Source organism: Pyrgilauda ruficollis, unplaced genomic scaffold (genome assembly GCF_017590135.1).
Source record: "Pyrgilauda ruficollis isolate IOZ18807 unplaced genomic scaffold, ASM1759013v1 scaffold65, whole genome shotgun sequence".
Lineage (NCBI taxonomy): Eukaryota > Metazoa > Chordata > Aves > Passeriformes > Passeridae > Pyrgilauda > Pyrgilauda ruficollis.
In genome coordinates this window covers 4,576,754-4,596,414 of record NW_024528266.1, presented here as the reverse complement: position 1 = coordinate 4,596,414, position 19,661 = coordinate 4,576,754, and the positions used below count along the sequence as shown (strand labels likewise).

The following is a 19,661-nucleotide window of genomic DNA, read 5'->3' as shown; positions in this document are numbered from 1 at the left end:
TCTTGCTACCATTTTGAGAATCTTGCACTCAAGATTAAAGGCGTTTCACCTGAAACTAACAGACAGGTAAGAGAAATTATATTTACCTAATATAAAATATCTTCTACAACAGGACCTGAGTATATTAAAGTATCTGTACTCTAAGTCATATTAAGAGTGTTCCTGCCATAATTACACAACCACAACGCAATAAAACGCCCCACACTAACACAGGTGTCAGTTGGCCCAGCACTTGTTGTAAAAATGAATTCCTACCTTCTACAGGCAAGACGTGGGCTGGTGTTCCCATCTGCATGCACATTACCACCAAAAAATAAAGCAAATACACCTGTAATCACAAGACAAAACTTAATGACAAAAGGATAAGAGCTCCTTGATTTTACATGCAGAGCCATCTGAGAAATAATGTTTGTTCTTGCAGCTCCCCAAAAGCTGCAGAGTTTTCCTAACTGCCTTCTGTATGAAGTTCAGAAGTACATGTCTAAAGAAATGTCTCTAATTTCTGCAATTCATCTTGTTGGAAAAGAATAAAATATTTCAATAGTGAATTCTTTAATTACAAACAGCACCATCAGTCAGATCTTTCTCTCCTTATTTTGTCTCACTGGTGTCTCAGATGGCACCTAGATTATATGCCATAAATATATAAATCCCAAGTAATATAAGGAAATCTCCTTCCACTTTTCCCAGGAGGTTTTGAGTGAACAGAGTGAACTGTCCACTGGTGTGGTTTTTACAGCATAAACATTTGTGACATCAAACCAGACAGTGAGCAAATGCTGCCTTGGTGCACAATATTTACAAAAAGATGAAGGACAGAAACATTCATTTAGTTTCAAATTTGCTTTGAAGTTCCCAAACTCATTCAGCCACAGGAGAATCAGCCCACACTTTTAAATCTAGAACTAGAGCTAATCTAGAACTAGAGCACTCTCTTTGGGGATTCAAATCTCCTACATAAATAAGGCATACGATTTGCTACCCTAGCTACTCCTTCACATTAAGCAAATGGGCTGTGCCCAATTTCAGAGAAACACAAAACAGTGATTACAATGAAGTCAAGGGAGGGAATTGTGAGGGTAAACATTCTAATGGGCTAAAAATCCAGACTAAATAAAAACTAAAATAAAAGCTGACATAAAATCCATAACAAGTAAACATTCTCACACATAGCTATTCCCTGTTATACTTACTCCTGTGTATATTAAATGCAGATTGAATATTTCCAAGCAGCTGATTTGTGGGGTTTGAGTTTTGGAAATCAAATTATTTATTTACTATTAATTTGTTAAAATATTGTCCACTCTTTCCCTAAAGGTACTAGCAGAAAAATCTTTCAAGATTGTCCTTTCAAAGGCCCTTCTTCACAGATGAGATGTAAATGCTCCATTAGGACAAGTATTTAACACACAGAAACTAATGAGCTATTATTTAACTTCATACTAAGTGTCAGAAGCCTAAAGCAAAAAGGCCTAATTAAGATGTGTGCACCCCAAGTCTTATCCCAGGAAACAGGTGAATCACAGCAGATTCCCTTCACTGCCAGATACACGCACAGAATTATCTGAACACATCTGTCATCAATATATGAATGGCATGACATCTCCTGCTGTTAACTCAGATTAATTACTTGTTAAACACATTTAATTGAGGCAGAAGGGAACATAACTGATGTTCACATAAATATATTTAAAATAATGGAGAAAAAGTACTTGTGGCATTTAAAGAGAGATTGAAGGACTGTTTGAACATCAGATCTTACACGTGTTCAGAAGCAACACATGAAATAACCATAAGAAAACTAATGTTTCTTTTTTATCTTTTACTGTTGTATACCTATTGATTTAGCAGATTTCAAGGTTCAAATAATATAAACTAGACATGGTAGACCCTTTATTGTTTCTGATAAGAAATAAATTATATTCCTTCATCAAGCAATGACTGCTTCTAAACCCTAATACTTCACTCTACAGGCTGTTTACAGAAACAGATACATTACTAGACAAACTTATGCTCCTGAAAATACATTACACCTAACTAGAGAAATGTTTTCTATAACTTTTTTGTCCTGTGTTCATCACCCTTCCATTGACTCTCAGAACCAGAAGGGATCTAGCCAGCTGAAACTCAAAGACTGCAAACATTCAATGAGATTCAAACCAGGTATTTTTCCGTTTTTGTAAACTCACCACAAATCCCTCTGGGAAACCTACCAGAAAAGTCTCAGCTTCCTCTCTGGTAATTGTTGTTTATGCAGAAAGCTCTGATTCAGGAAATCCATTTTAGGAACACAGCTATTGTCACTGCAACCCCAGCCTCTTTCAGCAATGTCACCTCTACAAGTAAAATAACTATTGCCTTTATCTGCTGACTTTTAGGCATAGTGTTTCAATGTTTTCTGGAATATTATTAGTCCGATCTGTTTGTCTCTCCTAGACTTAATCAACTTGTTGATTAGTAAAAACATCCATCACTTTAATCTTATCTGCTCATCTCAAAACACTCTTGATCCTTCACTTAGGAATTATAACAGGTCAAGAAAGTTGGAAGGGAAAAAGATAGCAAGATGGTATTAAGAATACCAAAGATACAATAGATTTTCACCTGCCAAAGCAATGCATATGGATTTTATGGATTGCAATAGAGCTGTTCTGATTCAAACCTGCAGAAAATAGCCTTCTAAATACAATTGTATCCATTCAGAAATTATAATGACTATTTCTCTTCCTCTCACTATCTTTGTCCAAAATAAAATGTATAAATTAATTTCAGTTACAAATGGGCCTTATTTAAATACAGTGTCTTCAAATAGTGACACATTTAGTGGTTTTTTGCTAAAAAGTGCCCTTCTCTTTTCCCCATAATTCAGGGAATAACTTCTGTATAATTAAACTAGAATGAAAATAGTCAAGGTGTCTGAATTATTTTTCTGTTAACACTGGACCAAAAATCTCAAATCAGGGCAAAAAGTAATTTGTGACCTTACTGCAGGAAGAGATTAGAGAGGACAAACTCCATAACACAGTAACTGAGTTGCCCCTAAGAGGAAACTAATTATTAAACTTCCATTTCTCTCCCCACACACCCCAGGTGAACAGAGCTCACAGACCCTAAGTTATGAGCTCTCAGACTCACTCAAGGGCAAGTTCCACAGTCAGGAAGAGGAGATGGAATGGAAGAAAGTTGTTGGTAAATGAATTTATAGCACATGTTTAGAGGAAATGAACAGCCTATCAGCTGCAGATGGAAGATACACCTAGGTCAAGAGAGGCAGCTTTCAAGAAACACCTAGGACCACAACTGAAAAGGGGAGCAGGTAAGGCTTGGGAAAGAAATACAACTTCTGGAAAAGGTCCAGAATTTCAGAAACTACACTGTTTCCCAAAAATAACATACATGGCAATTTTGCCATTACTGTGTCTTGATCCTCATTATATTTGGATTGCTGTGTTTTTCATAACACAGCCAGAAATCTGTAAAAATGTTAGGATTAAGAGATGTAAAATTCAAAGTACTAATACTTGTATTTAGAAGCTCTTTCCCCCTCATTTTTATTGTACCTCAGTATTAAGCAAATGAAGATAAAGCCAACATGAACTATAACATTTAAAACTGGATCTGATTTTTTTTTAAGCACAAGAGTCAAAATAATCCAGTTTTATTACTGCTTGGTCATCAAATGTTAACTTTCTGATCACAAAATTATTTCATACACAGACCGAAAGGCTGATTAAGAATACATGGCAAGAATTGCTCAATATACAGAGAACAATACAAAATCTATACCTCATTCAAATAAATTTCAAACTCTGGATTATATATTAAAAAAAGCTTTGAATCTCTAAGATCTCGGGCTGAAGAAGTGCCTCAAAAACAGGTAATGCATTCACAAACCTGGTAATGGAGCCAATTGGATGCTATTGTAATCTCCACAGAATGAAGAATATTAATACAATGTGTCTTCAGTGTCATATGGTGCATAATTAAACCTGTTAACTCAGAATTCTACAGCCATTATATTCTTTTGAATACAAATAACAAAGTGTCTAAACCTATTCACAAAGGTTTTGACGCTTGTTTCAAAGCAGCAGGTAAAGCAGCACCTCACAACACTCAGCAGTATTTATTAATAATTATCTCAACCCAAAGCACCAATTACCATGAGCTGTCAGGAAGAGTGGAAATGCAACACAGGTAGCAGGCATGTTAAGACTGCTGTAAGTTTTCCTGTTATGATTTATTTTCATCTGTAAATAAACCACCTTGTATGTAAGAGGCTTGGTTTTCTTCTTTTAAACTCAAAGTATACTCCATAATGCTTCAAACTTATTTATATCTGTACAAATAGTGAGGGTTTGTTTTTTAATGCATGAGCTTAGGATGTCCTTCTGTGACATATCATAAATGAAAAAAAAATGTAATGTGCATTCCTTCCAGACAAGGTTTTTGAGCCATAACTGTCTCTCTGAGATAACTTGAGTAAATCCACAAGGCAGTTTGGCTCTCTGAATGAAATCATGGTCACTTCAGGAAGCAAACCACTGCAGGACTAACAGACAGTGCTTGAACCTAAATTCCTTACAGAGAAGTATAAGCTCTACTGTGAATTATTTTATTGCCTGGACTTTTTGCTCCCCATGTCTTCTCCTTACAGTTATGACTGTATCCTGGAAAACCACTGTTTGCCATCAAGTATTAGCACTCATTGTTTTCATCTTTTCACTGATGGTACTGGAATCTCCTAAGAAATCACTCACACCTGCAATCCAGGGTCATGGTTTTGCTTTATCAAAGATGCAAAGAAAAACTTTGAATATTAAGCTAGGAAAAGGATAGCAGAATTTCGTAGTGTACCCAAGTCCCCTCAGACAGGTCCAGTTCCCTTATTTAAATGACAGGAATATGGTTTTAGTCTCAGCCTGAAGGGAGCTGAATTCAGGTCTCTCCCCTAGTGAGCTCTGCCCAGGCAAACATAAAGGTTTGTGCCCCAGCAACGGTTCTTCAGAAAACAAGCCCTACTCATTTCTTTGGGCAGTAAAGGAAAAGGCAGAAAGTTGCCTTCTCCTGCAGTAGATCAATCAATTTGCAATTTGAAACAGGTAATCGTGACCCCTTTCTGTTATAGGAAAGGTGACTAAAACCTGAAGAGATGCATAATTTATAGCATATGATGACAATTCCCCAATCATTCACTTAAGCAATCCTTACTCAACGCATGGATTGTAATGTCTTTTTAAATTCCAAACAATTTACTCCATGCACGTTAACTCCAAGCATCAAAGAGTTCTCAATCTCACTCCAGACAGCTATAAGTGAAATGTCATAGCCCCAAAGTTTTACATACTTAAGGGCACATTTTCTGATGCTCTTACATTTTCTTACCTGGAAACAATATTTTTTCATCTTCTGACAAAGGAATGCAAAAAAAAAAAAAAAAATTATGGTTTAATATGAATGCTTTGAACACGTATTAACACTAACAGCTAAAGCTGTTTTCATTAACAAATCATAGATGGAAACAAGTTTCAAATGCAGGTGAGCAAGATACTGTTTAGAATGGTTCTATAAATATTTTGCAAGAAAAACACAGACTAACAGAATCTGTTGTAGTATCTAAATTCACACTGTATTTTCTACAGAAAACTTATTTATATGTAAAACAGGAAGGAAAGTCAAGACATTGCACAGTTCTTCATGTAAAGTAAGGAGAAAACATCTCTGAGATACTCCATGGGTATCCTGTTTACTTCCCCTAAATATAGTACTTTGAATGCTGATGCAAATTTTTGCTTTGTTTATCTTGTGCTTTTCATAGAGGAGAAAAAGGACATGGTGACTAAACAACTAACTGAAAATAAAAGCTCTAGCCAACATAATAAAAAGGAAAACAAGAAAACAAAAGCACTCTTCAAGTAAGCACGTCTGTTACTAAGAGAAAATTGTTTACAGGAAGTTCTACAAGTCCAGAAAAAAAAGAATGGGACAAAATTGTCTATAACAATGGATACTGATCATAGACATCAAATTTACAATGAAAGAGTGTTTGAATTTGTAGAAATTATTTCCAGATAAAATGACTGATCTAATGGCATTTCATAAAAGCTCAAGGATAGAGATGGATTTCTCTTTAATGGAAATCAAAGTCAACTTTATAGGCTTACTTCCCCATTACACTTTGAGTATTATTTCCAATTAAGAATGCAATTGCATTCTTAACTCAGTGGATAGAATTTAAAAACACTATTTGAGTATACTGCTATCGTCAAACATGTCCATTATTACACACTACACAGTCAAAGCACCATAATATAGGACAACTTGATTGGGTGTTGTTGAAAAGCCACATGGCCTGAGAAGTTGAATTTTTTTTTAAAGTCATATTCAGTAGCATGAATTTCATGACAGGACTGCAATATGAAAATGGATTTTTGAGTAGAATGTCATATTCATGGAGTCTAACATGGCAAGCTCCTCCTATAAAGAATTAGGTTTAACTTACATATATGACTAATAAAAATACAACAAAATACAAAACCTCTTCTATATATCCCTAACTTCCACAAAACCACATAGCCATTTATTTACAGTTTCCAATGGAAACAATTCCATCTAGACTTCTGAAGGATTTTCGTTTTAGAGTATTTTATAATTATTTGATCAATAGCAAAGAATATGCTTCCCTCCTCTTCCTAACTATTTGAAAGGGGAAAGTGTCGAGGCTGGATCTCTATTTCTACATGATTTAGATAGTTTTGGTTGAACACTGCTGAATCATTACATCCTGTTCTATACCACTGCTGCAGACTAGAGGGCTTACCATAGTAGGCGGGGAAATGAGAGAATCCATTCTCTCTACAACAAAAGTGCTGTGACACACACAGCTAGGGAAAACCAAAATAAGGAATAAAATTTTTAATAATCTTGAAGGACTTGCACTTACTCAGCTTCATGTAAGAATAAAACCTTTATACATAAACACTGTAAATTAAACACACTATCTAATAAATATAAAAGACAACTCTCAGAAACACAGCAAAAGTTCCAGATCTCCAAAGTAAAACGTGAACCTCCCTTCCAGTCATGACAATAAACCATTGCTCCATTTTAACTGTTATTTAATTGACTCTTCACTGAAACAAAATCCCCAAGAACTTCCAGAACGAACAAAACCTCCCCTCCCCTAACCCATGCCCCCAAAAAGGAGAAATTCACATGCACAGCAAGGAGAAAACAAGCCTGGTAAGGTTTCACAAGCCTTCGAGCAGAGGAGGTTATTTGAAGCTTAATTCCACCACACTACTGCTGCCTCTGCAGCAAAGATCCTAAACTCACATAGTCTGGTTTTGCACTGTTGCAACACAATGATCTTTAGGATCAGCCTGCTCTGAGGAACAAACTGGGCATCCTCAACATGACCCACAGGTTCAGTTGATGAGAACAGTGCTGCAACACACAATTATGCATAGTCAGAACTTTCTGAGGGAAGACCCCACCCCACCAAGACATTCAGATTCCTCTGCACACCAGTTGACAAAAACACGTAGCAGAAGCTGAGCTGGTCCTATGTGGATCCAAAACTGACCCATTTGAACCCTGTATCACATCTGTAACAAGCTAGCAAGAATCGCTCTGCCTTTCTTCCCACCCCAGAAAGTGTCACACAACTCCAAAATCTGCAGTTGCGATCTAAGAGATTTGTAGAAAATGGACAGCTCCTGAGCACCAGTACAATGCACCTTGGCTAGAAGCAGTTAAACTCAGCATTTACTTAAAATATTGATGCACAACTGCCACACCCTCTTTGCCAGAAAAATTCAGCTTTCTCCTCTTAAGTATCAAAACCCACCATGTTTTGATAGTACCAACAGGTAAGGAATGATACATCAACATCAATGAAAATTATTATAAATTGGATATACACCACCCATGAAGCACTAATCATGCTGTCCCATGCAATTTTTAGCCAGTTACACAGTGACCAATGCCAGAGAAATACCATCACCTTCAGTAACAGAAATCACATACCCAAAGACATGACATTCCAGAGTCTAAAAAACTATCAGCCTTAATTTCCTGCGCTTCTCCTAACAAAAATCCTCACCGTGTCGCTGTAACAACATAGTTTGAACAAAAGCTTACTTTACAACAAAGCTTTAGAACTCAGATTAGCAGGTGACAAAAAATTTTTCCTCTTTGAAATTTTACTGTTCCATGCCAATGCTGCTGCCACTGTAACACCACCTGTAACTCATGGTGATTTTCTGAACTCAGGGAATGTAAAATACAGAATTCACACATCAGGATGCAAAGTCACACTCTGCATTAACTACAGGAACTCTCCACTGTAAGTCAGAATTAAAACCAGTTTGTCTCCCAGCATATATCCTCGCCTATGTTGAAACATGAAAGTGAAATTACAAAGGACCTAATCTCACTTTCACAGAAGTCAACAGCAAAGCTCCTGCTGACTTCAATAAGAGCAAAAGCCAGCACTAGATCTCCAGAAATCATTATTATTTCCTTCAGAGCACCAAATGCATTTCGTATCAGTCCCATGCAGAATGATGATGGTCTCTCAGCTTTCCAATTATATTGAAAAGCTCTCATATAGAAAAGCAACTCAGACTGCCAGTGCTAATCTAATGTCCATGACCACCTGAGGAATACAGTTTGACTTCAGCATACAGCCCAAAGAAATGAAAGAATCAATCTCCCTATGAGAGAAGAAAGACGTACGCCTGCAGTAACGACTCTGTGAAAACTTTGGAACCAACAGAAAAAAAGTCTGCCATATTTTAAGGAGAACTTATATGAGTATCTCTTCCTCTCTGCATCATAAACAGTTAAGATTCAGGGAATAATATTTATGTTTATATATCCAAGAACTTCCTTAGATATTTAGCAGGAAATTACTATCAGAAGTGACATACAAAGAAGAACTTTGACTCGATGGAAAACTATGAAAAAGAGATTAAAAAGTAGTTATGTAGTTAATAGATTTTGAACAAGAATTAACAAAGGTAGCAAGACAAAATCTGTACTTTTCAAGTACCTTTGCTCTTGAAGTAATTTAGAAGCAGTCAGAAAAAGTATAAGGGTTTAATCCATAAACACAGTGTAAAGGAAAAGCTGAAGATCACCTTGAGATCCTCAGGAACTGGAGTCTTGACCACAGCATACAGTTTGAAACCTGTACCATAGGAAATCCAACAAGAACCTACTAATTATGCCCTCCACTTAGGAGAGCTGCCAGCACACCTGCAACTACTCGATGGAACAAGCTCTGAGCAGAAAGCAACAGCAGCTGCTTCCTATTATATAGGCTGGAATTAAGTTAAATGTGCCTTGCCTGCTACACAGGAGAGACCAGCTTCACCTCATCAGTTACAGGTGCTACTTACTAGTCTGGAGATGAAGGCATTCTTCTAGGAAGACACATGTGGGACCTGAATCTGGGCTTTCAATTCAATACTTGTTTGCAAAGAAATCAATAGAGCAGAGAAGGATTATCAGCTGAAAAGGGAAGCTTTTTTCACGTTAAATTTTATTCCCTTCCCAGCAGAAAATTCACACATTCAAAATTCACAAATGAACCTGTACAGAAATACAACAGCTGTCCAGTTCTATGTGCAACATTTTTTTGATCTCCATTTCAAAGCCAGTAACAGGCAGGAGTTCAGTTAAAAAAAAAAAAAAAAAAAGCTACTGAAAAGCAGAATTTATTCCACTGGACAAGAAACAATGGCTACCTGGCCACAGCAGAGACAATACAAACCTCATCTGGAAAGGGAAAACATTAATACTTTAGTTAATGTTCTGCTAATTAACCCATGCTACTGACAATGATCAGAGTATGATTATGCTGCAGTATTGCACATATCCATTTCCTATTTTTCTCTATCAACAAAAGGCCATCGTAGCACCTTGGTGAAACATCCTTCTGCACTGATGAGTTACTAGTCCTGAGCCCTTGCACATTTCACATGTGTCCTAACTTAAGCAACTGCAATATACGCGGCCCCACTTTTCTTTCTCTGCTGAATAAAATTGAAAAGACAAAGCACTTGCCCTTTCTTGAGCAGCTACTTCACTCAACACACAAGCAGAAAGGTAACTTAGTTCATACAGTTTTAATAGAATTGAATTTCTAAACAAGTTTTCCCTCCAAATATGAGATACGGAAATCAAATAAAAAGGAATCCACGAGTAATTTGCAAGTACTGTACCGCCCTCTGCAGTCAATGGGCAAGTTCTGCAAAACGAACCTGGGCAAGATCCTTGCAAAGATCAATAAAAAAACCTCTACAAGCAGAAACCCAGCAGAACTAACATTTTTTATTATGTATTACATGTTGGAACCATAGGAACACAATGCAGAAACGTTTTAGTTCTTGATAGAAATGCTCAACCTGTTAAGGGTGTGGAAAAGTATGTTCTGCTGCTCCTTCACAACGGGTCAGATTCCTCAATGATACTTCTAGCATTTACTCCCTTGGAATGTGACAGAAGTTTGCCATAGCTATTTCATAATTTTTTTCTGGTTGCTTCTAATAAATAATATTAGAAGTAATATTATTTATATCCAAAATAAACCACACTTTTTAAAAGTTACATTAGCTGATCCATCAGTGACAGAGAAGTACATTTTACAGTTCTGGTATTGCACCACTTTATTTATTTTATTTAACCCAACTTATAACTTTCATAGGGCATTCAGCTGAGATTTTTACAGCACTGTATTGGTTTCACCCTGGCTGGATGCCAGGTGCCCCCCAAAATCAATTTTCCATCACTTCTTCTCTTGAACTGGAGAGGGGAGAAAAAAACACAACAGGTCAAGCAGGAAGATCTTTCACCTATTACTGTCACAGGCAAAACAGACTTGCCTTGGAGAAACAGTCCTCATCCTTTGCCAATGAGATCAGAGTAGGATAATGGGAAATAACACCAATTCTTTAAACAACATAGTGTTTGAACACTCTTGCAAACAAAAGTTAACTCACATTCTGGCCACCTGTCTCCTTAATTCTTCACTTTCTTGACCTGTGGCAGGATTTGAAGAAACAGCATGAACCTGAGTCAGGGGAGGTTTAGTCAGATACCAAGAAAAGGTTTTCCACCCAGAGCGTAGTTGGACAGCAGAACAAGCTCCCTGGGGAAGTGATCACAGCACCAAATCTGTCTGAGTTCACAGTGCCTTTAGCCAATGCTCTGGGGCACGTGGTGTGACCCGTGGGGTGTCCTGTGCGGGGCCAGGAGCTGGACTAAGTGATCCTCATGGCCTCTTCCAACTCAGCAGATTCTATATTCTCTTATTAACACTGATTATGCTTTCTAGCCAAGCACCTTCATTCCAACTTCACTTGTAACTGCTTGGGGCTTTTTCCCCTTGGATCCAGGAATATACATTTTTTTTCTCTTAAAAGAAAAACCTTTCTGCTTTATGAACAACATACCACCACTAAAACACACATGAAAGCAATTGAAGGCAAATTAACAACCTTGCAAAACAAGATTAAACTTTCGAAGAACCACTATTTTGCTCTCAGCAGACAGCTGAAAGACTCATACCACAAACATTCAAGGGAAAGTATTAACAGCACTTCACAGCTTCACAGAACAGGGCCGGTTTGTGTTGGAAGGGACATTAGCCATCACCTACTTCTCACCTGATACCATAGGCAGGGACGCCATTCGCTACACCAGCCTGCTCAGAACCCCGTACAGACCAGACCCGATCACCCCATAGATCCCTCTGAAAGTAATGAAAAAGGGCTTAAAAGCCTCTGGAAAGGGGCGCGGCAGCTGGGGCGGGTCACTGGGGCTGCCCTCCCGCCCGCGGCCGCGTTCCCCCGGCGACGCCCCGCCCGCCGCCGCCGTTGCAGCTAAGGGGCCGCGCGGAGTCCCCGGGCCGGGCCGGGCCGGGCCGCACCGCACCCCGGGCCCCAGCGAGCCCCCGCCCCAGGCCGGCCCGCGGGAAGGGCCCGAGCGAGCCCGCCTGTGCTCCGGACACAACCCCCGCACCGCTCACCCGGCCCAGCGTGGCCCCGGGCTGCCGCCCCCTGAGACCCTCTGCAGCCCCAGAGGTCCGAACCGGCTCCCTGGGAACACCGGGAGATAAGGCGAGGGTCTGAGCAGCCACGAGGAAAAGCATCCCTCAGGCGTACCAGGACGCGCACCGAGCACAGGGGAAGCAGCAGGACAAGCACGGTGTCGGTCACAGAGCCCAGCTGTACACCTCGGCCGCCCTCGGCCAGCAGCGCAAGCCGTGAGCAGCTGCAGGTGCCGCTGCCAAACATCGGCCAGAGACGCGGCGGTACGAGGCTCCCAGGGCACCAGGGACACGGTGCAACATGGATCACTCCCCGGAATCAGACCCTTCACAGGAACCACAAAGTGCCTACCCACAAGATGCTTATGACGGTGGGCATGGCCCTTACCAGCCACACGAGCCGGGTTATGGTCTTGACCAGCCGGGATACAGCCCGTATGAGGATGAGATTCCCGATCCCCAAGCCCGGATGCTGGCAATCAAGAATGCAAAAGCCTATTTACTGAAGACCAGCACAAAATCTGGCCTGAACTTGTAAGTCTGAAGAAGGATCACAATCAAATAGGGTAGGAAGTATGAGCGGAGAGAAAGGTAAAAGGACAAAGGGAGGTACATACAGAATGGGATAATGTTATACATGCAATATTTCATCACTAGTGAAACTTGAATACTAGTGTCCACCATCTCTCAGAAACAAAATCCCTACTGGAATTTATTTATAGAGAGTTCAAAAACAAGTTGATATGATTGAGAATAAGTTTAAATTCAGATTTAGCTCATAGGCAGGTGGGGTATGTACTAGAAATGGAGGATGGGAATGCTCTTAAGTATAATCAGACTAGTTTTAACCCTTATTTGCCTTAAGGCTCCATGATCCCCTTTCTTCTAACTCTTCCAATAATTTCTCCAAAGATCCAGATGATTACCCTTTACTTTTTTTGCCAAAAGCATAATATTCTAAGACTTTTGTATAGTAAGCCAACAATATTTACATTTATATTACAGATACGATCATTTTGCTAGCATACTAACAAAGATCCTGGATGAACAGCCCACAAATACAGTAGACATAATTGAGACTATCAGCCAGGATGTGAAGTGGGCGCAGTTCCGGAAAAAAATGGACACTCTTCGAGACGAACATCTGATCCCTCCAACATTTGAAGCTGCAGAAAAGTGTAAAGCTTTGTTCTTCAAGGAAGGTGGAGAAGAAGATCGTGAAGAACTAGATGAAGAGATGGTGAGTTACTATCGGAATGAAACAGGTACCAAATATACCAGGGAAGGGGTGGGCGGATGGTGAGAAGGGAAAGGAGAAAGGGAGGAAGTTGTGGTCTCTTCTGCAGTGCTGCCTCTCCTGACCGTACAAATAATTGCAGTCACAGCATCACGTAACCTCTTCACAGCTGAGCTCGTCCCATGTCTACTTGCGAAGAAGAAAACCCATCTGGTTGCTTAGTTGAGATTTTTTCCTGATGTAAATCTAATATCCTGAACCGTTATAATCAGGGATGTTCTAGAGGTGATAAACAGAAAGTAAGGTTTATAACATCTCCCATATGCCAGTTCAGCACAGAATATTGCATCCAAGTTTATTTTCTTTTTATAAAAGGGATGTTTCTTTACCTAAAGTGACCATAAATCTTGATATATTCTTCAACATACATTCTTCTTCGAGATATATTCTTATTGACATATTCTTTGACAATATTGTGCACAGCTGCTACTGTAAAATAGCAAAATGCAGAATTTTGTGATTCTTCCAGCACCTGGTGCAGTTCCAGTCTGTCCTTCTCCAACTGAAACCAAATATGGTTTTAATGGAGAACTAATACAAGTGAAAAGCCACTTCTTCAAACAGGATTTTTTTATTCTTCAGTTGCTTATATGCAGAAGCATTTGTACCCAAGGAAAAATGAGAAATCTTATAATGAGAAATAAAAGAATATAAATAAGAATTATAATAGCTAAGGGAAATCAGTATATCTAACTAATTACCGTTGCAGAGTACAAATACCAACCACAGAAGAGATAGTCCTTCATCTTTTCCATAGCCTGTTATATATCTCACATTAACATGACAAGATGCTGAAAATGGGAAAAAGGTAGGGTATTTCAGAAAGGAATTCTGAATTTTTCATAATCCTATCAATCTTGCTTTGTTATAAGAAACCTGTCAGATCCATAGATCCAAAGAAATTCCATATGAAACTAGCACTAATTCTTCCAAATTCCCTACCCGGTCATGTAACAACTTCTAATAACTCTGTGTTATATGATCACCTACCCCCCATAAAATGAGAGATGGGTGGTAGAGCAACTGGAAATACTTAATTATTGGCCTAGTTCTGCTTCCACTGAAGCCAGATGGAGTCTTACAATGGACTTTGATAAGAGAGGGGGCAATATTTTAAAAACTGCAGGGAGCTGTATGCCAAGCAACTTTCACCCCAGAGAAATGTTGTTGCTCTGGTGCCTAAATATATAAAATCTGTATTATCTACAACACAAGGCAACACAGTGTCACTGTTTGCAGGCATCAAGGCCTCTTAGCTGACATGCCCTAGTACTGAATACCTTGTAGATCTTGTGTGAGAATGCTGACTTTCCTTATTTTGCAGTAATTAGGAGTTGAAATTTTTAAATCCTGTGTTCATCTTCTCTTCTTTACCAATAAAATACTTTTAATTTTTCTGAATGATAGTAAAAAAAGTAGTGAATGAATGTCTGCAAAGCACTTTGAGATAATGAGTGGCACTACAGGAAAGTGAATTACAATTATCTAACTCTGAATCTTCTTTCCTAGGGAGAGCCTGCTCTACCAAATGTGATGGAAACAGCCTTTTATTTTGAACAGGCTGGAATTGGCCTGAGCAAAGATGAATGTTATTACATATTCCTTGCCTTTAAACACCTAATTAATGCTCAGCCAATCCAGACCTGTCGCTTCTGGGGCAAAATTTTGGGCCTGGAAATGAACTATATTATAGCTGAAGTAGAGTTACGGGAAGGGGAACAGGAGGAGGAAACAGGAGAAGAAGGAGAGGAAGCTATTGCGGAAGAACAGAAAGAGATGGGTGAGGGTGAAGAAGAAGAAGAGGAGCAGAAAGAAAAAGAACCTGAACCACCAAAGTCCACCTATAAACCCCCACCTGAGATCCCAAAAGAAGCAAATGGGACTGGGACAAATAAATTTGTCTACTTTGTCTGTAACGAGCCAGGCAAACCGTGGGTGAAATTGCCTCCAGTGACACCAGCCCAGATTGTCTGTGCCAGGCAAATCAAGAAGTTCTTCACTGGTCGCTTGGATGCTCCTATTGTGAGCTTCCCTCCTTTTCCTGGGAATGAGGCCAATTACCTGCGCGCACAGATAGCACGAATCTCAGCAGGAACCCATGTCTCTCCCACTGGATTCTACCAGTTTCCAGAGGACGAAGAAGAAGAAGAAGGCGCAGATACCTATGAAGAAAACCCGGAGTTTGAGCCTTCTCCTGTGTCTGAAATGGTGGAGTCCCTTGCCACGTGGGCACACCATGTCAAGGACATTCTGAAGCAGGTGTGTGCCAGCATAGCTCACGTGGGCCTTGGACACCACTTACACTGCAGTGCTTGTGGGGTTACAGAGTGTGACTGACACTCCTCACCTGCACATGCAAACTATTCACCAGAAATTGTAGTGGATTGAAAATTTTTTATATAGAAAATACATTTTATATCACATATCATACCAAAATATCTGACACATAAAACATGTCTTTTTGTATGTTATATAACACATAAATATCTTGCATGTATTTACATACACCATCTATTTTTGTGACCCGTGGGGTGTCCTGTGCGGGGCCAGGAGCTGGACTAAGTGATCCTCATGGCCTCTTCCAACTCAGCAGATTCTATATTCTCTTATTAACACTGATTATGCTTTCTAGCCAAGCACCTTCATTCCAACTTCACTTGTAACTGCTTGGGGCTTTTTCCCCTTGGATCCAGGAATATACATTTTTTTTCTCTTAAAAGAAAAACCTTTCTGCTTTATGAACAACATACCACCACTAAAACACACATGAAAGCAATTGAAGGCAAATTAACAACCTTGCAAAACAAGATTAAACTTTCGAAGAACCACTATTTTGCTCTCAGCAGACAGCTGAAAGACTCATACCACAAACATTCAAGGGAAAGTATTAACAGCACTTCACAGCTTCACAGAACAGGGCCGGTTTGTGTTGGAAGGGACATTAGCCATCACCTACTTCTCACCTGATACCATAGGCAGGGACGCCATTCGCTACACCAGCCTGCTCAGAACCCCGTACAGACCAGACCCGATCACCCCATAGATCCCTCTGAAAGTAATGAAAAAGGGCTTAAAAGCCATATATATATATATATAGAGGAACCCTCTAGGTTTAGTACTCTTTCCAGTGATGTGTTCTTGAGATTGAAACCTGTCTTTAAATAACAGTATGGAGCTAGGCCCTGATGGATAACAATCATTTATTGCAATCTTCTCTATTAGGTTTTCTTCTTTGAGATCCTTGTTTGACAAAAGTGTTTAAAATTTTCTTTTCTCGGGTAGGATGCTAAAAAGCAGATAGCTTATGGTTGTTATGCTAAATGGAACTTATGTGGTATTTTCTTCTGGTTAATTTTTTATTTTATACTTTTTGCTGTGAAAAATTCCCATGAAAAAACTTTAAAACATGTTCTATCAGACTAGTGCTAGAAAGAGGTATTACTAACTTGGTTTTCATTGCTGGATGATTTGATGGCCAGTCTACTAATTCAAGAATGCCAGTGTAAAATAACAGCAAATGACAGGAAATAAGTTTTAAGCTTACTACCAGCAAAACAATAATTGTAAAAAATAAAATTAGCATGCATTAGAATCTTAAGACCATTCTGTTATGTTTCTCTGACTGGTAGCCAAATAACAAGGCAGATTTTATAGAGAAGGTATAAGTCCATAGTTTGCAGTAACTAGTAATCTAGTAAGGATATAAACCAAACTGGCCAGGAACTGAAGAATACAAAATGACAACAAGGTGATGACAGAGGTATAAGGTTATTCTCAAACAGTAAGCAGGAATGAATGAGGGGAACATTCTGCCAAGAGGATACAATATTTTGTTAACAATATTCCAGTTATGGAATATGTATTTTTCTTCTCCCTATCCCTTAACTGTGTGTTTCTGAGCCAATTGTTCTAACTAGTTTTAACTTGCATTCTTTCAGTGATTGTTACATGTATTTATTACTTTTCCACATATATTATAGGGTCGCTGTGTTTGGATTAATCCTGTTCAAAAATCAGAGGAAAATGAAGATGATGATGAAGAGGAGGAAGAGGAGGAGGAGGAAGAGCAACAGGAAGAAAGGGGACAGCCCCTTCTTACTCTAATCTCTGAAGATGAAGGTATTCTTCATGAATTCTATTCTTCTCTACTATTTGGTAGAGAGTCTCTAGGAATGTTGTCATTTAGCAGTAAATATTTGAAGTTATAAAACTCTGACACTTCTTGGAGCAATATACTTTGCCTCTGTAGGGTAAACACATTCTTTTACAAAATCAATCAAAAGCAAAATGCTTAATAGTATTGACATTAAAACTGAAATAATCAGGTTTACTAGGTAACATCATGTTGAGATGAAAAAAATAATTTAGACTTGTCATGTTATTTCAAGTTCAGAACAGCTTACTACATGAAATACATTCAGCTATTTTTATCTCATCTTTTTAGGAAAAAAGAAAAATGTATGTTTATGTGTAAGTAAATAGAACAATTAATAGGTACACATATGCACTGATATACATTACTTGTATAAGAATTTAATCTTTCAGCATATCACTGCAGCAAATCATGGGATAAGGGAGCCTGAATATTAGATTACATCAATATTTGACTATTTTTCTACTCTCCATTCTTTAATCAAGGTGAAATATAGCTATACAATTTATCCATAAGTGATAAAAAGTCCTTGACAAAAGACCCAGGGGTGAGTGCTACTGAATTTTTTCTATATGTGGGGGGTATATCAGCATTCCTGTCCTACCTACCCATACATGCAAACCACCTGCTGGAAAACAGTGCCTGCACTTACTGTTTCTGACTTCTGGCTCTTTCTGTCGTGCAACTTAACATAAACCTTGCTTGAATTCTGTGCAAGTCTTGTAGCTCAGTCTTAAGTATTTTGTAGAGGCTTGTCAAGTCCATTTATTCATAGACAGTGTGTGTTTGGCTGTCTCCAGGCATGAAAAACATCCCTGCTTGGACAGTTCGGGCTTCTACAAACCTGATCCCGGAATATTCTGTTGCAATCCTGCAGTCTAACCGGTGGCCTGGAGCTTATGCCTTTGCAACTGGCAGGTGAGAGTCCACCTGACATGGTTACAACACTGACTGTATGTGCTACACACAGGTGCCTCTCTAATGCAGGCAGATTACTTTATTATTAATTCATTGACTGAGTTCCAGCTATTCCAGAGACTGATGGAGAAGGCCACTTAAATATGCACAGCAACAGTAGATAGGTATTTAAGACTGAAAACAAATAATCATTTGGAAAGGCTGGCATAAAATTAATGGATGTAAACACTGAATTAGTATTTGAGCACAGTCCTTGATTTAAAACACACACCCTTGTGTTTGTGGGACTTTTTACAAAACCAGCTACATTCTGTGGTTCTAATGTTCGTTTGTTTCCACTACACGTGATTATTACCTCCATGTAGATTTCCACTACACAGTACTACACACTACTGCAGTGCAGTGCAGTGCCACTTCATCATTTTAAATAGAAAATGTATTAATAGCCATTAGGCCAGTTAAAAAGAGATGCTGTGTTTAAAATTCTTCTGCTACAGGATATCTGCCCCACAGTGACTTCCTTCGCAGCAAGTAAGGATGCCCGACGGTCTCTCTGCTAATATTTTGCCAGGGGGTGAATGTGTGATCTTTCACTTCTCTTTTTCAGGAAATTTGAGAACATCTACTTTGGCTGGGGTCACAAATACAATCCAGAAAACCACATTCCTGCACTACCCCCGCCAGCAGAAGTAGAATTTCCCATTGAGCCAGGAATCACTGAGACAGTAGACCCCACTGTGGAAGAGGAACTAGCTTTCAAGGCTGCGCAGGAAGAAGCCTTAGCTGAAGCTGAGGAAGAGGAAGAAGAGGAAGGGGAGGATGATTAAAATATGGAAGAAAACAGATTGTTTTAACAGTTTGAACATAAAAAGCATTTTTGCAACTTAGTTATTTTTTTCCTGATCGCAAAAGAAATTATTTTTGAGTGTGCCTTCTTTTTGATTTCTGTAGGCTTTTCTTTGCAGCTGTCTTCCCCTCCTTCCCCACCCCTCAAACCTGTCCACACTAGCTTGAAGGCTTTTTCTGTTTGTTTGACTAAGCAAACATAGTCTGCTTCCTAAAATGATGCTGCTTTGAACTAAGAACTACCACCCACAAGATGTTCACACTGTTTTTCTAGACCTCACTTCAATACATATATACATTTTACTTAAATAAACTTCTTTTTAAATCCCATGACGGTGTCGCTCCTGTGTGTATAAGTGTGCTATTCAAAGCAGGCAGCTCGTTGAGGTGCTGGG

At 39.0% G+C, this 19,661-nt stretch overlaps 1 protein-coding gene across 1 annotated transcript; it reads left to right on the top strand.

Moving 5' to 3' along the window:
• Nucleotides 1-12,353: 12,353 nt before the first annotated feature.
• On the top strand, nucleotides 12,354-19,430 carry LOC121362617 (radial spoke head protein 4 homolog A-like). The gene is made up of 6 exons (XM_041484257.1): nucleotides 12,354-12,586; nucleotides 13,058-13,292; nucleotides 14,859-15,608; nucleotides 17,330-17,468; nucleotides 18,303-18,420; nucleotides 19,028-19,430. The coding sequence occupies exons 1-6, from the start codon at nucleotides 12,354-12,356 to the stop codon at nucleotides 19,245-19,247; spliced, it is 1,695 nt and encodes a 564-aa protein (XP_041340191.1). The 3' UTR covers nucleotides 19,248-19,430.
• Nucleotides 19,431-19,661: the final 231 nt, after the last annotated feature.